Source organism: Limanda limanda, chromosome 8 (assembly GCF_963576545.1).
Source record: "Limanda limanda chromosome 8, fLimLim1.1, whole genome shotgun sequence".
In the NCBI taxonomy this organism is placed as follows: domain Eukaryota; kingdom Metazoa; phylum Chordata; class Actinopteri; order Pleuronectiformes; family Pleuronectidae; genus Limanda; species Limanda limanda.
The window spans coordinates 24,717,900-24,738,437 of NC_083643.1; the positions used below are offsets into that span (position 1 = coordinate 24,717,900).

The following is a 20,538-nucleotide window of genomic DNA, read 5'->3' on the forward strand; positions in this document are numbered from 1 at the left end:
TAACGTACTCCACACGGCTGCTTCGTATCAATTTACCAGCTCCGTCCAGGCATGCAGAGAGGAGAAGGCAGAGGAGGAAGAAGAAGAAGAAGATGGGAAATTAGTCTCACCTACGACGATGATACGGAAAGTCAAGGAGAAGGGCACCCGTGGCCAGAGGCAGTTGCAAGTAATGATCCTGGGGCTGTATATATATGTGAGGGCTTGGATATGGCTATTGAGTTCCTGTTTATGGAAATGCTGGATCTTTAGACCAATCGGTAGCCAAGCTCCTGAAATATCGACAACTTATGCCAACTTCACCCTGTAATTCAGACATCTTAAAGGAGGAGCCTGATATCATTTTAGGTCTCAGCTCAGTGGGATGGAAGCTATAAAAAGGAGGAAAAGTATGATGAGGCTTCACATTCACTGCAAAACAATCAGAGTCCAAACATTTAACAACATCCGGACAGGACTGGTGAAGAGCGGGACAGTTGAGTCTGCCTTGTTATTGTGCTGAGGGAGTTTAAGTTGTGATAATCACAGGATGCATTCACTGCAAATACAGGCTGGACTTGGCTTCCGATTCCCAAGGGCAACTTAATGGAAAACATGATTGGGTATTGTTTAAATACTCAAACTGCGACAAGAATTTTATTTTCATTTTATTAAGACATTTCAAACCTGTTTTCTAATTGTTTAATAAAGTGAAAAAAGGATCATGTTAAACGTTTCTCCATAAACACTCAATAAAAACAGAGACTATGACTAAGACCTACTTTGGTTAACTTGCCAAATCTAATTTAAAACTTAATTGTTTTTTTCAAAGATCTCTTTAATCAATCAATCAATCAATCATCGTTTATTGTCATTACCAGAGTACAGGTACAAGGCAACGAAATGGAAAGAACGGTTTCAGAAAGATTACAGCATAACATGAGGGGAGGGAGGAGAGAAAAAACACAACCCCCAGACTATGCTCCTAGATGAGTACAGTATGGGGACATAGTGTACTCCTCCTGCTAGTTGCTAATTTGACTCTGTATGTCCTCAGGCCCCGTAATGTGTCGAATCTCAGAGCCTACATCTGAAAAACTAACGTCTTATCGCTAATTAGAGCCAGCTTCTCATGAGGGACACGTCCTTTAAACCTGGCAAGAGCTCAAATATCAGTTACCCCTTGGTGACACCTCTGCTTACAGATTTCAGCTGTGGAGCTCAGATGGTTTTCCCATGAGGAGATAAACAGTGGAGCATCTTTCTCTTCACAGCACAAAGCTAGAAGCTGGCCCTATACCTGACAAAAAGTTTAAATTCTTTGAAATATACACTGAACAAAGGGGGGGGGGGGGGGGGTCTCCTAAGCCCTCCTCAGAGGCTTTCTCATAACAATTGCATGTGCATGGAATACATAGGTTCTTTAAAACAAATGTCTGTTGTTATAAATTACTTCTTGTCTTGTGCTTGGAATTTGACTCAAGAGTTAAAATTGTCTTGATAGAGTAAGGGATGATTTAAGGTACTATTTAAAGGATGTTTACTCACTCCTAGAAAAGAGCTACATCCAACAGACTCTGTACAGAAGATTAAAAGAGAGATAAAGAAAACCATTAATGCCAAAGTCAATCCATAAAATGCATGAATGTAACCTAGAACTCGTATTGATCTGAGTTTGGACGATGGACCATCAATGGACCATCCAACCTTTAAAGCAACAGGAGTCAACAGCTGACTACCTTTACCTTGAGTTACAACATTTTCTAAATTGTATTTAAAGCTTATTGATCATTTTACAGAACACCAAAGAATGTCACATACATTAAAAAAAAATCCCAAATATCCAGACCAAAGGTGCGATGAATTAGGCTCAAAAGAAAGAAAGCCCTTAGTGCAACTTTGACCTTACTTTTAACTATTGCTCCAAATAAATTGCTTAGCAAGCTTGCACTGCCGTCTATAAATATCATGTAATATCCCACTGGCCTAGTTAGCGTTTCATCTTGGGTTGCTGCTCCGAGTCGTGCATCTGCTCTCAGAAAGGCTTCCAAATCTTTCGTTGGCTACACAGGCCCTCTCATATTAACACTGCAGTGCTATGAAAATCCGAGGCATGATTTCAGGTATAAGTAGGATGGCATATTTTCCATGTGGATTATGTTACGGTATGACTTTCTCATGAAAACATTCTTCTTAGCTGCTTTAGGCCCAGCACAGGCCCTTCTCCGTACCCTTAAACCCTTCCCGTCCGTTTTGCCCGTTCGCGTGTAGGCGTTGTTTGTCCCAATCCTTGTTGGGATGGAGGGGTAGGGCCAAGTGTTAGGGCGGTAGAGATATTTCAGAGCACCACTACAAACCGAGGGCTTTGAGAAAGAATGCCTTGCGAATCACAATATGGCAAATGTCATTGATTCACCTGCGTTAGCACAGATATTAGGTTTGTCACTTTAGTAAGTGCAAACAATAGCATTGGTTTATTTAAGATCTCAACAACGTTATTACAAAGACAACCCCAGCAAAACTTCCGTCTCGTCTTGTTTACATCGTCGACTACTGATGACCTGTAGGGAAGATTTCAACCACTAACCCTTGTGACTCCGTTTCAAGAGGCAAGACATCCCTCGAAAACAAGGGGTAGGGGTAGGGGTAGGGGTAGGGAGAAGGGGTGAAATGGGATTGGGCCTTAAGTCTCCTCCCAGGGAGAATTGACCAGAACAAGTTGTACATAAACATATGCAGGGAAGTGCAGTGAGTTTAAAACAGCATTTCTGGGTTTCTGTTTAAAGATCTATGTACCAATTATTTTACATTCGATTCCACTTTCTTTCTTTTTTTTAAGGTTGCTTTCTGTGTCTTCCAAAGCAAAAGGGTGTTAATTCTTGGTAAAATTTAGGCAATTAAAAAGAGTGTGGTCATTGCTAAAACAAGCTATGATTGCATGCTAGTGGCTTTGCTCTATGGATGCTGTTTGTTGCTCCACCACTTTTGCACAGACTCAAATATTTAAGCAGCAAAGGAATGGATGACCACAACATTTCTTACAGACATTCACGTTCCCCAGATAAATCCTAATGACCTTAGTAATCCTCTGACTTTTCATCTTGCAACAAGCAGTCACAGTCTCTCCTTATTTAATGCAACTAGTAAAGTGCTGTTCAGAACTTGCCTGTTGGAATAGGCTGTTGGTCGGTGGTGATGCTCTGGAGCTACTTCAGGACAGTACAGTCCCTAACTTCACTCTGCACCATGGATTGTATATAAAAATCTCTGCAGCTCACAAGCTATAAAAAGTGACCGTGTGTTGTAGAACTGTTTGAGGAGGATTCACGTATGTTGAGGAATAATTGTGAATCGTTATTAGCACAGACGAAGGAAAGAGACCATTCAGAACAGGCAGGTATAGAACTAGCAATTCACTAGGTATGCTAACGGGCTATGTTAGGTGGTAAACATGCTATGTTAATGGTAACATTTTACCTTATGATCACTTTGTTAGCTTTGACATTTGCCTCAAAGCTGCTACTGCATGACTCTCGACTTCATTCCTTCATGCTTTATGATTTTTCTCTTTCAGTTTCTTTTAAGGAATTCTTAAATCAAGAGTTGGAAATCCTGGAAAACCTAGCAAGAGCAGGCTACACTTTGAAAATATGCAACTGATACACAAAAAGGTATGACAACATATAAGATAAAAATGTATTTCAGATTCAACCTATCAACCTTGCAGATACCATTCCTAGTAATATTCCTAGGACAAGGTCCCCATACCCAAGAAACAATTCTGCAGTATTTTTCCATCTTTTCGTCGGCCTCATCAGGCGATCATCAGCAATTGATGAGATAAATATAAAACGAGATATCGGCAAGAATGCTATTTTCACAGAAACGTTAGTGAATATGTTAATGACAGAAAAGTTGGATGACATCAAATGTTTCCAGAGACAAAAAGCAATAAATCCAAGCGTATAAGAGAGTGAACCCTGTCTCCATCCACACAAGCATGTGAGTAATTGATCTCCTTGTTAACTTCTTCACTGGTCCCCTCATTCCCACTGATCAGCAAGAGGTGTCATCACAATTATAAGCATTCAACAGGTTAAACTATAGGAGTGCTAGATGACAGGAAATTGTGTGACTGATCTGAGTGAGGTGCAGACAGCGATGATGGAGTCTGAGTCATGTCGGGAATGTCGAGGGTGGAGGGGGATGCTGGGGGTCAGGTTCATGGGTCTGTCGGAGGGATAAGCCAAAATGTTGAGCCCACGGAATGCTCTTAATGGCAGTATGAGTGAAGCGTGTGACCTCTCCTTGCTATGTGAAGGCATTGCAAAATATATGTGCATGTTTACATGGAATTTGATTCATACTCCTGATGCTAGCAGTGGTCACTTGTTTGGATCCATCCACCATCTGGTTGTGTTTGAAGCGTGGAGGAAGTTGCTGTGTCACCGGCCACTTGCAGGGTTTGTGGTTGAATTTACTGCTTGCCAATATGGACGCATATATTGAAGCAAACTGGTGACAGGATGAAGTGACTGAAAATGTTTTCAGAAAATAAAAATCATTGATTTAACCATGCAACACCATCAAAAGACTAGATTACACAGCTGTAAGGCTATTCTTTCAAAATTAAAGAAAAACAGTACTAACTTTGAAGTAGAGGAGGCTGTGGGCAATTCTGACCAAACGTTTAGTGAAGAGGGCTGCCACTGAAATTACACTTTCTAGGTTGATTAAAAAATAAAACTTTTGGAAATATCACCTGTTACTTCTCAAAAGAGGGAGGACGGCCTGTAAACGTACCCATAGGTAGTCTGACGTACACCGCCACGACTGTTTCAGAATGCGACAACTGCTGTTAACCACTAGAAATGCAAACACAGCTATGTCACAGGATTGTATACCTGCAAATATTGCCTCAGTAGCTTAGTGATGAAGCACCACAGACTTCAGCTAAACCAACGAACTAAAGAAAGGGTGAAGACCCTCGTGAACATCAGGGAGGCATTTCAAAGGTGGAGAGACCACAGAGTAGCCTGACGTTGTCATACTCATGATTCTAGTCAGAATATGAGTCTGAGACCGCTCCATTGGGCTGTGATTATGGGGCGTGTTTCAACCGCACCAGGGAAAAAAAATGCCTCTTCGCTCAATTGGATAGACCTACAATCAATCAGAGCAACGTAGTATGTGACTTATGTTGAGCGACGCATAGTTGTTGTCAACAGAACTCAACTGCACGCATGCTGGAAGAAGTAGAAGAAGTAGAAGAAGAAGATGAAGAACGATTTTTGCCGGTGTTGTAAAAATAATTTAAGGATACACGGAGAACTTACAGACTCAATGGCAGCATCTACACATCTCAGCACTTCAGCGGCAGGCATGTTTGTGGAAAACAAAGTCAACCCAAGCGCATGATGACGTAGTTGATGACGTAACTGTTGATCATCTGTCCATCATCGTATAAAGCCCGCCCTGACAATTTGATTGGTCCGAACAGCTTCTGTTCGGAGATAATTTCTCGCCAACGGAGCGACTCCAGACCGAACTTCCCGACCAAAAAATGTTGTGGGCGGGGCTAAATTCGTCTGGCACCCAGGCTAACCATGGAGAGTTGCAAGGAATGAAAAGGGTTGAAGAGGTTGTTCTGTTTCTTCTTGATGGATGGGAATATTTTTGTGGAGCCTCTGAAGGAGCCGAGAAGGGAGGGGTGCATTTGTCTTGGTTTTGAGTTCAAATATCAACAGTCATTCCCCAGAATCATTCACATCACGTTGAACTGTATGTAAAATGTATTACAACCTGACAAAACATCATTCAAACGAAAGAAAAAAGTAGATACTTTCTAAATCTAATTAGCTCGCAGTCATTAATTTGGATGACTAAGTTTATCCAAATTTCCAAGTTGAATCTGAGTCACCAGTGTAAGTCAATATTCCACCTACATGGCGTGGTTACTCCAACTTCATATTCCCATCCAATATGAAACAGCGTGTTTTAAACAGACACTAACTGCTATCGTGTTTTTTTCATCAATGCATCTGAACCAGAATTACTATTAATATATTCTTTAATACTGCTGTAATGTGTCGTCGTAAAAAAAAAACTTAGTAAGATATAGTGACACAGTTATAGTGAGAAGGGGGCAGCCAGATCCATTTTTTTCAGGGACCAGCTTTTCACTTGTGGCCAAACCAAAATGATTCAGAGTCAGATCAATCAGGGTCCTAATGTCCACAGCAAGAAGCAACTCCTAAGAGGTCAGCCCAGATGCATTTACAATATAATTTATCGGAATTGAAGGGCATCACCGATGAGTAGAAACGAAAAAGATGTTCTGGTTCTTTCAACAACAGATTCTCAGTAACAAACTATATTGCTTGTCAGGTATGTTCTGCAGTGGCTTCCACTGGTAACTACAACTGTTATTTGCATTCTTATGGACTGGTGGTAGATCAAATTGGATGATACTAAAGGGCTCAAAATCCTTGTTAAGTTAAATATGTACATGAACATGGTGAGAATTTGAGATGATTCTTTGTCAGTGAGTGATGCCGCTAATCGTGGAGATCCCACTTAAATTGAATGATCTGCATGTCTGAAATCTTTTTCATAAAAGCTGGTGTGATCCAGCCCTTATAGTCCTTTTACAGATATAATGTTTAAATGTTTCACTCAAAAAGTTAAAATATACAAGCAAAGGGACGAAAGATGCTGTGATGGTTAAGTCACCAACCATCTGGACGTCTGCAGGAGCATTCAAAAGGTCATCAAACTGAAATTCTTCTTTAAGATTGCTTTTACATTGTGGTGAGGATAAAACACATAAAGTAAGTATGGGGCATTTAAGGCAGAAACAGCACAAGCAAAATCAAAGACCATTCAACGTGTTGTTGGCCCAATGGCACAAAGTCAGTCTTACATCTAATTAAGAACTTTGAGTTTTCAGAAATGATATTCAAAATTATGTAAACATAGTGTCCACATTTGCATACATAAGCATACGTAAGCAGAGCGTGGTAGCAGGTTAACACCCAACGTGGAAAAACCCAACAGATCCTTGTAAATATCAAAGCAATATGAACACACTGTAGGCCATCTTAGAGCCTGATATGTTGAGGGGAAAAAATGTTGACATTTTTTCCAAAGGTTAAAGCTGAGAGTTTCTCCATTCCCTCAAACTGTCACTTTTTTGGGAAGTGGCAGTGGCACCTAGTGGCCATCTGCAGAACTGCTGATTGGTATAATAATTCACTTATCGTGGTATCTCACCCTTACTATGTAAGTGCCTTGAGATAATGTATGTTATGCAATACAAATAAAGTTTAATTGAATGGAAGATTTCATGATTCAATCTGAAAATTTCAAATTCTAAATAACTGAGATAAAATTAAACCATCTGGTAGAAGTACACATGTCACAAACACAAACACACACACACACACACACACACACACACACACACACACACACAAACACACACACGTGAAATGTAAGCAGAGCTGCTTTCTTGTGATTTCTGAACAGCTCAGGATTCTACTTGTCATGACACATAGTAAGTGTCCCTGGTGAAACAGGTCCAACAATCCCCATGTCTTTGGGACATTAGCTCTGTAACATGGTTCTGTAATGAAAAGTGTATCTCAAATTAGACTGTAATTAAAATAGTCATCCGGTAACTGTAATGTTCATTTTTAGTGCCAGTGCTTGGTTGGGTGTCGTGTTTAAGGATCGTGCTTAAGGATGTGACATTGAAAGCAGCGGATTTCACTGGTTAGCTAGATTCATTTATAGAGATACTCGGAGAAATCAGCTGCTGCAGTGTTTGATGGGACCACAGACCTGAAGGTTGGACTGATGTCTGAAACTCTCCTGGTCAGTCAATATCAGTCAAAATGAATATCAACAGATTTGATTCTTTAATTAAAAATATAGCATATACATTTGTGTGTCTTAAAGTGTCTCAGGAGATGTTCACTTCACCTCTAATTTGGGCAAACAACATCCAATCCTCAAACTTAAATTGTAAAAGGTAAATTATGTACTGCTCTGATTTACACCACTCTAGAAAGAGGTGCATTGACATCCAAGGTTCATGGTGTTGTAGAATTCCAAGTCATCCTACAAAATAAAATACCAAACCCCAAAATCCGAGAAACACAACCTGTGGTCCTTCCCTTTTCACAACTCAATATACAAATGTTGCTTTAATTTTAAAGGCAACCTGAATTTCGGTTTAAACTGTGAAAGCAAGTTTAACTTCTGGTGTTTATCTCATCGTTTGTCACAAAATTAATTGACCACAACTAGGGTTGCAAAATTCCGTGAATATTAAAAGTTGGAAACTTTCCATGGGAATTAACGGGAATTAACGGGAATTAACAGGAATTAACGGGAATTAACGGGAATATACGGGAATTAACGGGAATTAACGGGAATAAACTGTAAATGTTGTGGAAAATTTATACTAACTGTATTTACCTTGTCATATACAGACATAAATATAAACATTTTGTTTTGTTATAGGCTGATTCGAGTCCTGAGGAAACTTTGGGCACTTGACTATATGCTTCTGCATCGTTGTGTCATTCTTAACATAGGTCTTTGCACTGTATTTGCAAATGTACACAGCCTTTTCTTCTACATTGGATGGGGTGAAATGTCTCCACACATGAGAGAGTGCACGTGGCATTGTTCTGTAGAATAAGATGAGAAAAAGGTTTGTTAAAAAAACACTAATGCAATGCCAGAGATATAAATAGTTAGCCAAACAATTGGAATCGTCTGTCAAAATATTTTACAATTGATGGATAAATAAATGGAAATAGGCTAGATGAACAGATGAACAATCCTCAATCAGCATGCTAATATATTTTCCCCAGTAATATCATCGAAACTTACCTGACTAGTCCTGCACACTACAGCAGGCCTCAATAGCCCTGCTGTAGTGTGCAGGATGCTGGGAGTTATCTGTGCATGTGATAGAAGAATGCACAGTGGAGGTTTGAAATCCAACGTGCAGCTGATTGTTGTCTATTAAGGTAGACAACAACATCTCCACGCCAGTTTTCATAAATCCCTGTGGACAGAGGGGCTGGGACATCTACAAAATTGTGTTGTGTGGCGTATCAGCAGCAGTTAACTTTTTCCTTCATCACGAGTACAGATATTGACACATTTTACTCGGCTGGTTCTCATGCTCGTAAAGGTTTACTGTCCGTACCGGATACCCGTTTCATCCAAGTATTCGGCTCAACCCTATCTTAGATTGATGTTGCTTTATACCTAAATAAGTCAGTAAATAAACTTTTTGTGCACCACAACATCGAGCTTGCATTGAGAGGTGAGGATTTGGTATCTTTCACCACTTATATGGCTAGTTTTATGGCTGTGGATTTTTAATAGAGAGGTAAGCAAAGACACCCTGAATATGTTTCTGAATTTATTAGTTCTTAAGTGTATCATTTTCTCAGTAGTGTCTTACCTGTAAGTCCTATAGACAGCTTTCATTCATGTTCAGGGCTCTGAGAGGGACGGAAACCGGTGTTCACCTCCTGCCTGAAAGAGAAAATGTGTTTTTGTGAGGTGCTACCACAGTCTAGCTGTGCACAGGCTAATACGTTGGACATTGGAGATGGTAAACTGTTGTAGCTTCCCTCTTTCCAGATGGCTCTCTGGCTCTCTTCTCTCTTTTCTAATTCGGGCTGGTGTGAGTCTACGTGAAGAGGCAGCTGTCCTCTGAGGATATGATACAGCCGTCAGCAGAGATCAAATATAACCTGCAGTAACTCTGAGCAGCGCTGTGCCAAATACATAAGACATTGTTGAGGCTGCCGAGTGCGCACACAGACTGTTAAAGAGACAGCGTACAGAATAAGACAAATGTCATGAAACACACTGATTATTAACATCCCATCAACGGTATTTCAGTGACAATAAAACAGATTCACTTTTAACATACTTGACTGTCAGTGCTGATCAGAGATGGTTGTGATCGGGATCACCATGGGATCAGAGCTGAAACTCGGTATGGTTGAGATCAGGCCAAGCCAGGAAACTTGATGCCGCAGACTGAATGTCTGACAATCTGACAGTTGTTTCATATGCTTCATTCATCACTGGACATGATGTTTATCTGTTTGTTTGGCAGAAACACAGCAGATGAAGATTTATGTATGAGGACGTGTCGATGCAGTAGCCAAAAAAATTAACATTATACTACTTAAGTTTTAAGAGAAGAAACCTCAGGACAGTGCATATACTGAGTGACTGACAGTGAAAGGGAAAGGGTGGTGGACTGTGTTATGTCCTGTTTAGGGGCAGCTAAGACACAACAGGAGCTAACCATCTTCCCCAAGTCACAGGGAATAATTTTCAAATTAGTAACAAATATGTCTAAGAAAAGTATTTTGGCTTCAAACAAGTCTAACTACAAATTAAACGTCAACATAACCTATTCCAATATCAAATTACAAAAACAAAACTTCCTGAGTAACACAAATTGAAGAAAAAATGGTCAAAAAGAAAACGGCAGTCCATCTCTACTGACTCTCGAACACAGCAAAACCAGGAACATGCAACAAGGTACAAAGAACAAAGGGATGATATGGTCTGTTGGGAGAGGAGGGAGATGAATGTCCTCCCTGCATCTCAACCACGCCATCTTGGGTCTTGTAATCTGAAGATAAAACACATGAATTAAAGTCACCTGACTTTGTGGAAATAGGAAAAACTAAAACAGCATTCCATCAAGGCCCAGCAGTCTCCCAATGAAACTACATTTAAATTCACTAGATCAAGATATGAACCACAGATGAAAACTTAACCTCCTTGACAGGTCCGGGCTGAGAAAAGGGTGCCAGAAAAAATTAGAAAAAGTCTCCTGTATAACACGGTTGTCTCATTTAGAACGGAGGCAATATCTGTAGTATTTTGTCAAGATAGTTCCCAATCCCAATTCAAATCCTGGTTGGAATCCTGGTTTGACCAGGGTCTTTCTGTGTGCATTTTGCATGTTCTCTGTGTGTGGGTTTCCTCCTGGTACTCCGGAGGATTCCTCCTGCCACAGTCTATGAACACGCAGATTGGGTTTGAATTACTGGAGACTATAAATTCATCATAGGTGTAAATGTAAGTGTGAAAAGTTGTATGTCTGTGTATGTTGGCAAGGTGATACACTGGTGGCGACCGGTCCAGAGTGTGTAGCTCTCGCCCAATGTCAACTGGGATTGCTCCCCCAATGACCCTAAGAAGTTAAGATGTATAGATAATGGATGGATGGATTTGGAAGAAACGGTTCAGACCGAATACTGAATATGTTACAGCTCAATCATTCATGTTCATTTTCCGTTATATTTTGAAGTAATTACCTAAACCTACTCTTGGGATTTCCTGATTCCTGGTCCACTTAAATTAATTATCATAGGTGTTAATGTGGGTTTGAAAAAAGTTGTTGGTCTGTGTATGTTGGCATGGGGATACACTGGTGACCTGTCCAGGGTGCATACCTCTTGCCCAATGTCAACAGTAAACTGATGAACATACCTTAGGTCCTGTAACAGTTAGCTGACCTGGGGGTGAAAAGAGAGAAAATGCAGTGAACATTAAGGAAAACATGACCAACACCCTAAAATAATGGTAATTGAGTAAATGAATTACCTCATCTGCTCCGACTGGAAATAAGACTGAGACTTCTCCATTTGTAATTACATAATAAAATGACATAAAAACCCTGATCATTCAGCTAAACAAGTTATAGGTCCAGTGTCTAAGACTTAGGTGAAATTGAGCTATTGGCAGAAATTGAATATAAAATAATCCTAGTGATGTTTCCACTATTGTGTTTCATCTAAATTTTACAAATCGTTGTTTTCTTAGACCCCAGGATGAGCCCTTTCTATTTAAATACTTTATATATACATCAGAAGCGGATCTTCTCTAGGGAGGTCGTCATTTTTTATTTTTTTTTTACAGTAACTAAATGATACATCGACTGATTCACAAAAATCTACTCTACATTATTACAAAATTATTTTAATCTCATCCCAGTTTGCTCTCCCGTTTGACAACATACAATTTAAAGATAAAAGATAAAAACCCAAAATTAAACACTCAAAAATGTAATTCCTCTGAAGGTTAAATGATGACTTTTTTATATCTATACCAAAATATTTTCTGTCTTCAGGTTAACTAATGTTATCTGTAATAGTGGACATAGCTAATGTTTAGCTAGTTGTTAGTTGCTGGTTACAACTGTTGTCAAAGAGTATGAATATCGTGGATAAAAGAATAATTCGTTTTTTCTCTGTTGCCTAATGTATATATACTTTGAACCAACTTCTCACTGAGAGAACGGAGAAGAAGGTGAGGAGCATCCTCGCCGACAACTCTCATCCTCTCAGCAGCCAGTTTGAGCTTCTGAACTTTGGTAGTCCCTCTGTGCCATTCTTAACTCTGTCTTAGCCCTGCAAGTGTTGCACTTTTATCTTCAACACCAAAATGCACTTTCTGCTGTTACAACTTAAAAAAAAAATGTTTACCCAATGTGTAGCTCTGTATAGTGATTGTTGCACTTGAACCCACAGAAACTGAACTGTTTCTTAAGATTTTAATGTATTGTCCTATCATCTCTTTGTCTGATTCGATGTTGTACTGAGCTGAAGGCCATTTTCCACCCTTGGTGGACTATAAAGTTTGATTGATTCATTAATATATTTAGATGAGAAGTCAAAAATCACCATAATATGCATCATTGGAAATAATGCTACATAAAGACATGTAGCATCAACTCTAAAGAAGTTATGGTCTAAGTTTAGCAGGATGAGAGAGAAAAGCTGACATTTTACGACTATTTACCTCAAAAAAATGCTAGCAGCAGACCAAACCATCCAACAGGCTATTGGGATTTCATTTAATTCAAGTTGTAGATGAACTACTGTGAACTAAAACAGAACAAAACAAATTCGAGACTCTGAACAAGATGAACATGAAGCTTTTGTATTTAATGTGACTGCAACAAGATGAGAATAAGATCATGGCATTTTTGATTAGTAAAGGAAAGATAACATGATGTTGTCTGGTACAGACTGTGGACTGATTTATACCTCTGCAGTTAGACTTGCAGTAGCTAGCATGTTTACAGCAATTTACTTTATGATTGCTAGCATGTCATGCTAACGTACGGCTTTGTCACTTTCCCTCTTCACACTGGGCCTTAAGTGCTTTTACTTTCAACACATCAAAAGCATAGAGGCAGACATTCAGTGAAAGAAAAACCTGATATCAAATATTTGAAACTTAATAAACCTTAACCCAACCTGCGCATAAAGCCTCATACAAACAGCCTTATCACGACCAAATAGTGGGGTCTACTAGTGAATTATGCAGTACCACAGTGCTATTATATGAGGATTGTACATTGTAGACATTTGATGCAGAGGTATAAATCAGAGCACTGCAGGTTTAATTCACTAGTCATGTACCAAGAGACAATAGAAGATACAATACATCAAAAGCAGAGGACAGTTTAAATCCAACTTAAGAGTTTTGTTCCAAAGTGAGAAATCCAAACCTCAAAATTAAAAACACACAAAAAACCTCTAATCCAGCTGTCCCTCATCTACCTCAGATCAAATCACAGATTTTCAATAGTACTTCAGTGAAACTTTTCATTTAATTAATTTATTAAAACAGTTAAGATTTATCAGAAAAAGGCCCTTTATCACTTACTGTACCATATCATAACAGTTTATCACTATCACCTCCACAGCTGTCACGTTTTACCTTTTAAAGGTAAACGTTAAAGTGGATATGCTGCATTTTGGAATAAAACTCTTCAGTTACAAAGACATGAGACAAGTATTCTATCCTGAAAACCACTCGTAATCCTTAATCAGTGAGCATTTAACTATCAAACATCTTCTTCCTATCAGACTTGTCTTCGATGTTCTTACGCCAGTCTCCCACATCGCGCAGCTGCTTGTCCTGTGAACACAGATGATATTTATTTCAGATTTATTTTACATTACATAATATCCTGTATTATATACAAAAAAAAGAAAAACATAGCAAATAAGATTGTTAACCATAATAAGCTCCATTGTTATCATATAAATCAGTTGTGTTTTATTTGAGTGTTTCTATATTATGCTACTTTATTTTCTATTCTATTGCACATCACACTGTGAACATTTTATGTAAATTGAATGATAGTTGTAAAACAAAGCTTACTTCCTGTTGCCAGTAGGTGGCGCCATCAGTATTATTACATACAGACTAATAGATCTGTTCAAGTAGGGGCTGTGATGTATCGTGAGCAGTTTTGTGTCAATTGGACAATGTTACAAAAACTTAAGGTGGCGCTATGATCCTGCACTAATATTAATATTTGGAGCTGTTCAGGTTAGGATTGTGATCATAGGTGTGAAGCTGGGGGCCGGTTGGATAATGCAGATTGGATTTACAAAGTACTTCAGTTTCGTGGCGATCAGTAGGTGGCGCTATGACACTGAGGATATATTGACACTTAGAGCTGTTCAGGCTTGGACTCTGATCAGTAAACAGAAGTTTGGTGGTGATAGGACAATGCACACTGGAGTTATGACCACATCATCTCCTTTGGCGAAGGATGATCTTTCGCCACACCTCAATGTTTACTAATTCTGACCATGGTCCTATGACGTGACTGAGCTCTTTTGAGCTGTATATTGTAAAGCAGCCAGGAGCAGTTCATCATTGTATAAAACATGTCACTTCCTGTAGCCAGCAGGGGGGGCTTTGACGACGAACATTGATACGTGGATCTGATCAGGACGAGACTGTGAATGTGTGAATAAGGTTTGAGGCTGATGGAACAATGCACAATGGAGTTATAAGAAATCCCTCTTTTTTGGCGAATCTTCAAAATTCTACGCCACGGTCAGAGCGTGTAATGTAGACTTAAAAAATCACAAACAAAAGTTATCTCTCAACATTCATTGACAAACATCCGTAAGTTTCATTTAGTTTGCAAGATATTAACAATGTGTGAATACGCTCTTCAGCCCTGGGGAAGAAGATTTGTGCCTTGGGCGAACCGTGGTCTAACATTGCCCTCTAGTGAGCAATATTGAAGGTGCAGCTCAATCATCTTGATTGGATTCATCAAACTTTAACGCCACGTCACGGTCAAATCCAAATCAAATATACTGAGGTAATTTACATCTCCATCTTGTTGAGATGACATTCCCAGAAGTTGAAGTTGATCTGATTAAAGCCCTACGACAAGTTCGTCAAAGTAAAAAAGTGGAAAATGGCCACTAAAGTCAAAATGGCGGGCTTCCTATTTGGTCTAGCACAGGGGTCAGCAACCTAAGGCACTCGTGCCATCATTGGCAAGCAGCGCCATAATCATTGGCACACGGGCGATTTCTTAGTAAAGAAATATTCAAAGGTTTTGCCGTCACGCAGCTTGTATTATTTAGCTTGATTGATGTTAACACCTCCCAGCCACTAGGTGCCAGTAATGCGCCATAGGCTGGATGCCAATCGCCATTGAATAATACGTTTCCCAGCCGATGCTGCTCACATTCTCCCACATGAATCTCCTTGAAGTGCAGCCGTTCAGGTGTATTGGTGATGGCATTCCTGCTAGCCAAAAAACCGAAGGTACAGGCTTTTCAGCCCTCGTGGGCATAGGACTATGGCTTTGTTTTTCACAAGGACCGTGCTGTGTGCACGTTATGTTTTGAAAATGTTGCATGCTGAACGTCCAGTGTTGAGCACCACTTTGAAACAAGGCATGAAAGAAGTTTCAAGTATCAGGTAGACAAGAGAGAATCAATCAAACGTGCAGTGTCCAGGTATGGGAAGCAAGTCAACTCTCAAAGTCTTTGCCACTGCCAAAAACCATGCGATTGAAGCAAGCTTTCGCAATTCTGAATATGAGTGTGTTTGGTGGGGTTACTGACAAACTTATTATTGTGATCATAGGTGTGAAGTTGGGGGCCGGTTGGGTAATGCAGAGTGGATTCTCCACTAATATGATGTTTGACGAAAAGTCACACTAGTTGTATGCCGACATTATCAATGTCTTGAGACCCTTTTGATACAGTTTGACGTGGTTGCGGTCAGTGGATGAGGAGGAATACTTCCAAGATATTTCCTGTTGCCACCAGGGGACACTGTGATTTTAATTCATATTTTCTGTGTAGATGTCATCAGGCCAGGACTCTTGTGTCACATGTCTAATTTGGAGTCGATCGTACCATGTATGTCCGAAATACCCAACCTCGTGTTTTGATGGCATGTAATCAAACTTTTACACCACGCCACGGTCACATGGTGTGACGAAAACGTAAAAATACAATGTAGTTTATATCTCCATCTTGTTGTGATGACACTCATCTCCATATGAAGTCGATCTGATGAAATCCCTGGGACAAGTACGTCAAAGTAAAAGTGTAGAAAATGGCCAAAAAATCCAAATTGGTGGGCCTCCTGTTGCATTTTTCAAATTGCACCCCTAGACTTTTGTGCTTCTGAACATGATACACCTGTGTATCGATTTTCCGTGACGATCAGTCAAAGTGAACTCAGGGGCTGTGTATAGGTGGCGCTGTTGAGCCATTTTGCCACGACCATTTCATATTACTCCAGAATACAACTTTTTGGGGTTTTGAATTTCCTGCAAACTTCGGTATGAATTTGAGCATGTCTAAGCCCTGAAAAAGCCCAAAAGGGAAATACAAATCCTTCGAAATACAATAGGGCCTCTCATTGTATGAATTGTTGCTTTCTCCTTTTTTACTGTAGCTCAGACTGGACAAACTAAAAAATCCTTCATGTTTTGAAGGAGAGGGTGAGGTGAGGAATATTCAACGGCAACATGCAACTTCCCCACTAGATATCCCTAAATTCTACACACTAAACCTTGAAGGGACGTTTGTCACAGGTTTAAGTTGTGTGACCTATCAGTCATTTGCGGTTTCTTTTATGAATGTCTGAATGTAGGCAAGATTAACCTAAAAACAAATTCAGTTATGTTATCCTTTATAATATAGCCTAAGTATAGAAATTATTCAACCTTCTGTTTGACTTTCGGATCTCTTTTTAAAGTTCCCATTTAATCTTACCATATTTAAGCATCAAACTCAAGTATTATAACAAAAAAATAAGATCTAAGTTGGGAGCCTTGTCTGCTGGTTCACCAAATACTCCGCAGCTGAAGAGTTTGAGAATGAGGACCACAGTAGAAGAAACTCCTCACCTCCTCTTTCACCTCCTTCTTGACCTGCTTCAGGTTGGCCCTCAGATCCATGTTGACTGTGTGCTTGGAGCCCAGCAGAGCTTTTAGCATGGCGTCAGCAGACATACGCACTTTCTTCAGCCGTGGTCTCTTGAACTTTCCTCTCAGATCCACAATCTTGATATTGAGATCTCTGACCTGTAGGAGGATCCAAGGACACATTAATGCTTACTGTAGGTCACATTTTTCTTTAACATTTTGCGGGTATAGTTGTTTCGTGCATGTTCTCAAACAGGGTAGTATTGGCCTGCTGCAAGAGGAGGATGGTACATTTCTCATATCAAAGTATGAAATGAGATATAATCCGTTTCCTTGTGCAATTGTGACGTTGTCAGTGTGATGGGTCAGGCGGATCAGGCCCTGGCCTTCAGAAGGTGTACTTCAGGAGGACGCAAAGTCGCATTCCCATGCATAGATTATGCAGACGGAACATTTCAGCGTTTACCGTCCCTCTTTTTAAAGGGATTCGGAGGGACTGATGAAATTAAATTGTTTTATATTTGTTACAGTACAGATGCTTTGAGATGGCCTAACTAGTTTCCTGTTATGATTTCCTGTGTAGCAGAAAAACCAGCCCAACGCTCACCGACTCACTCTAAGGGGGTCCCTATAAATTGTCTTAGGACTGCTCAACCCACCATGTGTGTTTCCCTGGTACTCCCTCCATTAAAAAAACATTTCTGAATTTGAGAATACATAATGACACAACCTTTTTCAAATGTAGTTTTGGAAAAACAATATCTTATATTTGGGCCAATACAACATTACTGAACCTGCACTGACAATAGGCTGCATTATAATTGTAATATACAGTTAGTAGTCTAAAATAATATTACTGAACCCAAATCTAAAAGTTAACATAACTTTTGAAAAGTTTATTATATGAATATGAAAAGCTCAGAGAACTGCTGAAATCAATACTGTGAGCAGGCCTGAAAACGTGTCTCACCTCATTGAGCACCATGTTGAGCTTGAACTCTATTGAGTATCTCTCTTCCTCGCTGATGTCAATCTGCTCATGAAATTTCTCGCAAAGTTCCTGTAGAAGAAAAAAGAGAACTGTAAATGTCCCTTTTTGTTGAGTTTTGCATTGTGCCTGGAGTAAAGTTCAAACCTAACCCTAGGCATTAAACAAACTAATTGGTGCTGATCTCAAATATTTTCATCTTGTATTAATACTTTAAGTTCAGAGTCAAATCTTTGTTAATACATGTGCTTAACATTAATGACATGAATGGAATTGTTCAAATTGTGTTAGATATTTATGAACTGGATTTCAGAGATGACCAAAGCCTGACTCCAGCACCCAGTAATAACCCTGACAGTAGCTTATCCCGGACTGACCCGGGACAGTCTGTTCTGTTTTCTCTCACCAGAAGCTCGTCCTTGGAGTATGGAATATCCACAGGGGGACATTTGTCTGCCAGGAACTTCTCCCTCTCACCAGTCTTCACTCCGGCCTCAGCATCCAACAAAGTATTGGCCACCACCAGCATACAGCTCTGCAGATCACAGTGTCATACAACCTTAAGTACATTAAGCTAAAATCTCAAAGTAAGCAAGGGAAACACAGCAGTATCTCTTCTCCACTATTTATTAATTTCTTACCTTCAGAGTATGCTTACGCCTCGCAGACAGTCTTTTCCTGAAGACAAACATGAAGACATTCATCAGGTTTAGGAGAATTAAAGGAGGTTTATTATACATTTTTCACAAATCCATCATTATCATTTATTTAACCGAATCATTTATTAAATTACAGAATCAGCAGTGATGATGTAAATATTGAGTTGATACTGTTTTATAACTTTTGTTAATTTGATGCTGTTGTTGCTGGTAATTTTGTATCACTTCCAAATGTGGCTTGTGTCACATGTGTCGTGTGTGTGGAAGCCATGTCTGCATAAATATAAAATGGACGCTGTTAAGAAAAAGCATGAAATTGATCTATTTCAAAGCAACACAGAGTTAGACTATTATGGTATGTATGTGCAAGATGTTCAGCAATCTGCATGATTCGTTCCTTGAGTCATTGGCCATTTTAAAATTTGTTAGCACAGCCTGTCATCAACAACATCAGCAATAATCAAACAAGCAGCACAATATTCATTATTGAGTTTGATCATAAGTACTTACTCAGTGGCCATGTTTGCTGCAGGGTCCTGCTGTTATCTGCTAGAAAAACAAAAAGGGTAGATTGAACCATTTTTTACCTTTAGATATGTGATAAAACAAATATTTCTGGAATGTTGCAAAATGTACAAATATTATCAACTTGCAAGAGACATACAAAGCAAATACACTGTTATTTTGTATTGAAATTAAATGTAAACTGACATCTGCTGCTTGAGGTCCCTTTTTCTGCATTTGATCAAATAGCTGACCGTTTTTTTTAACATATGACGTAAGCTTTGATTTGCAGCAGTCGGTACACATAATGTTCTATTTAGGGATCAGCTGGTCATATTTATGTAATACATGGTGACTGGTCAATCAATATATGCAGGGAAGTGTGAGAACATTTATTCTATTTATATTATAAACTCATTATTCAAATATATATTAACAATGAATAATGTTATGTTACGTTATTGTGTAAAACTGTTTTGAATAATGTTGGGTTTAGTGAAGAGCAGTGATTATGTTAGCTATCACCATGCTTTAGTGAAAAAATCGAATCCAGTATACAGTATGTGGTGATGCTGTTGGGTCCTTGGATGGACAATTTCCACTTTTGCTCCAGCCTTACTATGGATACATAAATACGTAAATTAGTGGAAAATCAAATCAGCACCAATGTCCCTGTGTATCAACAACATGGCCTCCCCCTCCGACAACACCTTTGTGATACATTTTGTGTTTACACTCTAATGGAAAATATTGAAGAGGATCATAGCTACAGGATCTCTAACCAGGCTTTGATTAGTGAGATTTAAGAATTCATCGAACCATAAGGTTGTTAATTGTCTACCTGTCCATATTTCGGTTTTCTCAACAACGGCTCATTTCAACAGGCTCGAGAAAATCTATTTGGCTCTTTACAACATGTGGTGAGGACGGAACCGTACTGTGAGCGCAGTGCACCCGGACAACTGACATGCCAGGGCTTTCAGAATGGTGAAACTCAAATGCACGTTCTATGCTGTCAACGGAATATTGCTGGAGCTGATCGGGAGCAGCCAACTCCAGCTGGGCACAGTAATCAGAGGCTACCCTCAGGTACAGTACATCCTATTTATTTCGGTAAGCTGCCATGTGAGGCCTCTTTGGAAAAA

The 20,538-nt window shown here is 39.5% G+C and overlaps 1 protein-coding gene across 1 annotated transcript; it reads right to left on the reverse strand.

The window, feature by feature from the left end:
• Nucleotides 1–13,881: 13,881 nt before the first annotated feature.
• On the reverse strand, nucleotides 13,882–19,431 carry LOC133009294 (troponin I, fast skeletal muscle-like). Its single transcript, XM_061076762.1, has 6 exons — nucleotides 19,400–19,431; nucleotides 18,872–18,908; nucleotides 18,637–18,765; nucleotides 18,213–18,302; nucleotides 17,225–17,401; nucleotides 13,882–13,962 (listed from the first exon to the last, which is right to left on the reverse strand). Exons 1-6 carry the CDS (start codon nucleotides 19,408–19,410, stop codon nucleotides 13,882–13,884), a joined length of 525 nt encoding a protein of 174 aa, XP_060932745.1. The 5' UTR covers nucleotides 19,411–19,431.
• Nucleotides 19,432–20,538: the final 1,107 nt, after the last annotated feature.

Excerpts from the sequence above, each read along its gene's own strand:
- LOC133009294 (XM_061076762.1), bottom strand. Across the intron at positions 17,402-18,212 it reads TCAACATGGTGCTCAATGAG|GTCAGAGATCTCAATATCAA; the intron begins GTGAGACACGTT and ends ATCCTCCTACAG. Across the intron at positions 13,963-17,224 it reads AGAAGGAGGTGAAAGAGGAG|GACAAGCAGCTGCGCGATGT; the intron begins GTGAGGAGTTTC and ends CTGTGTTCACAG.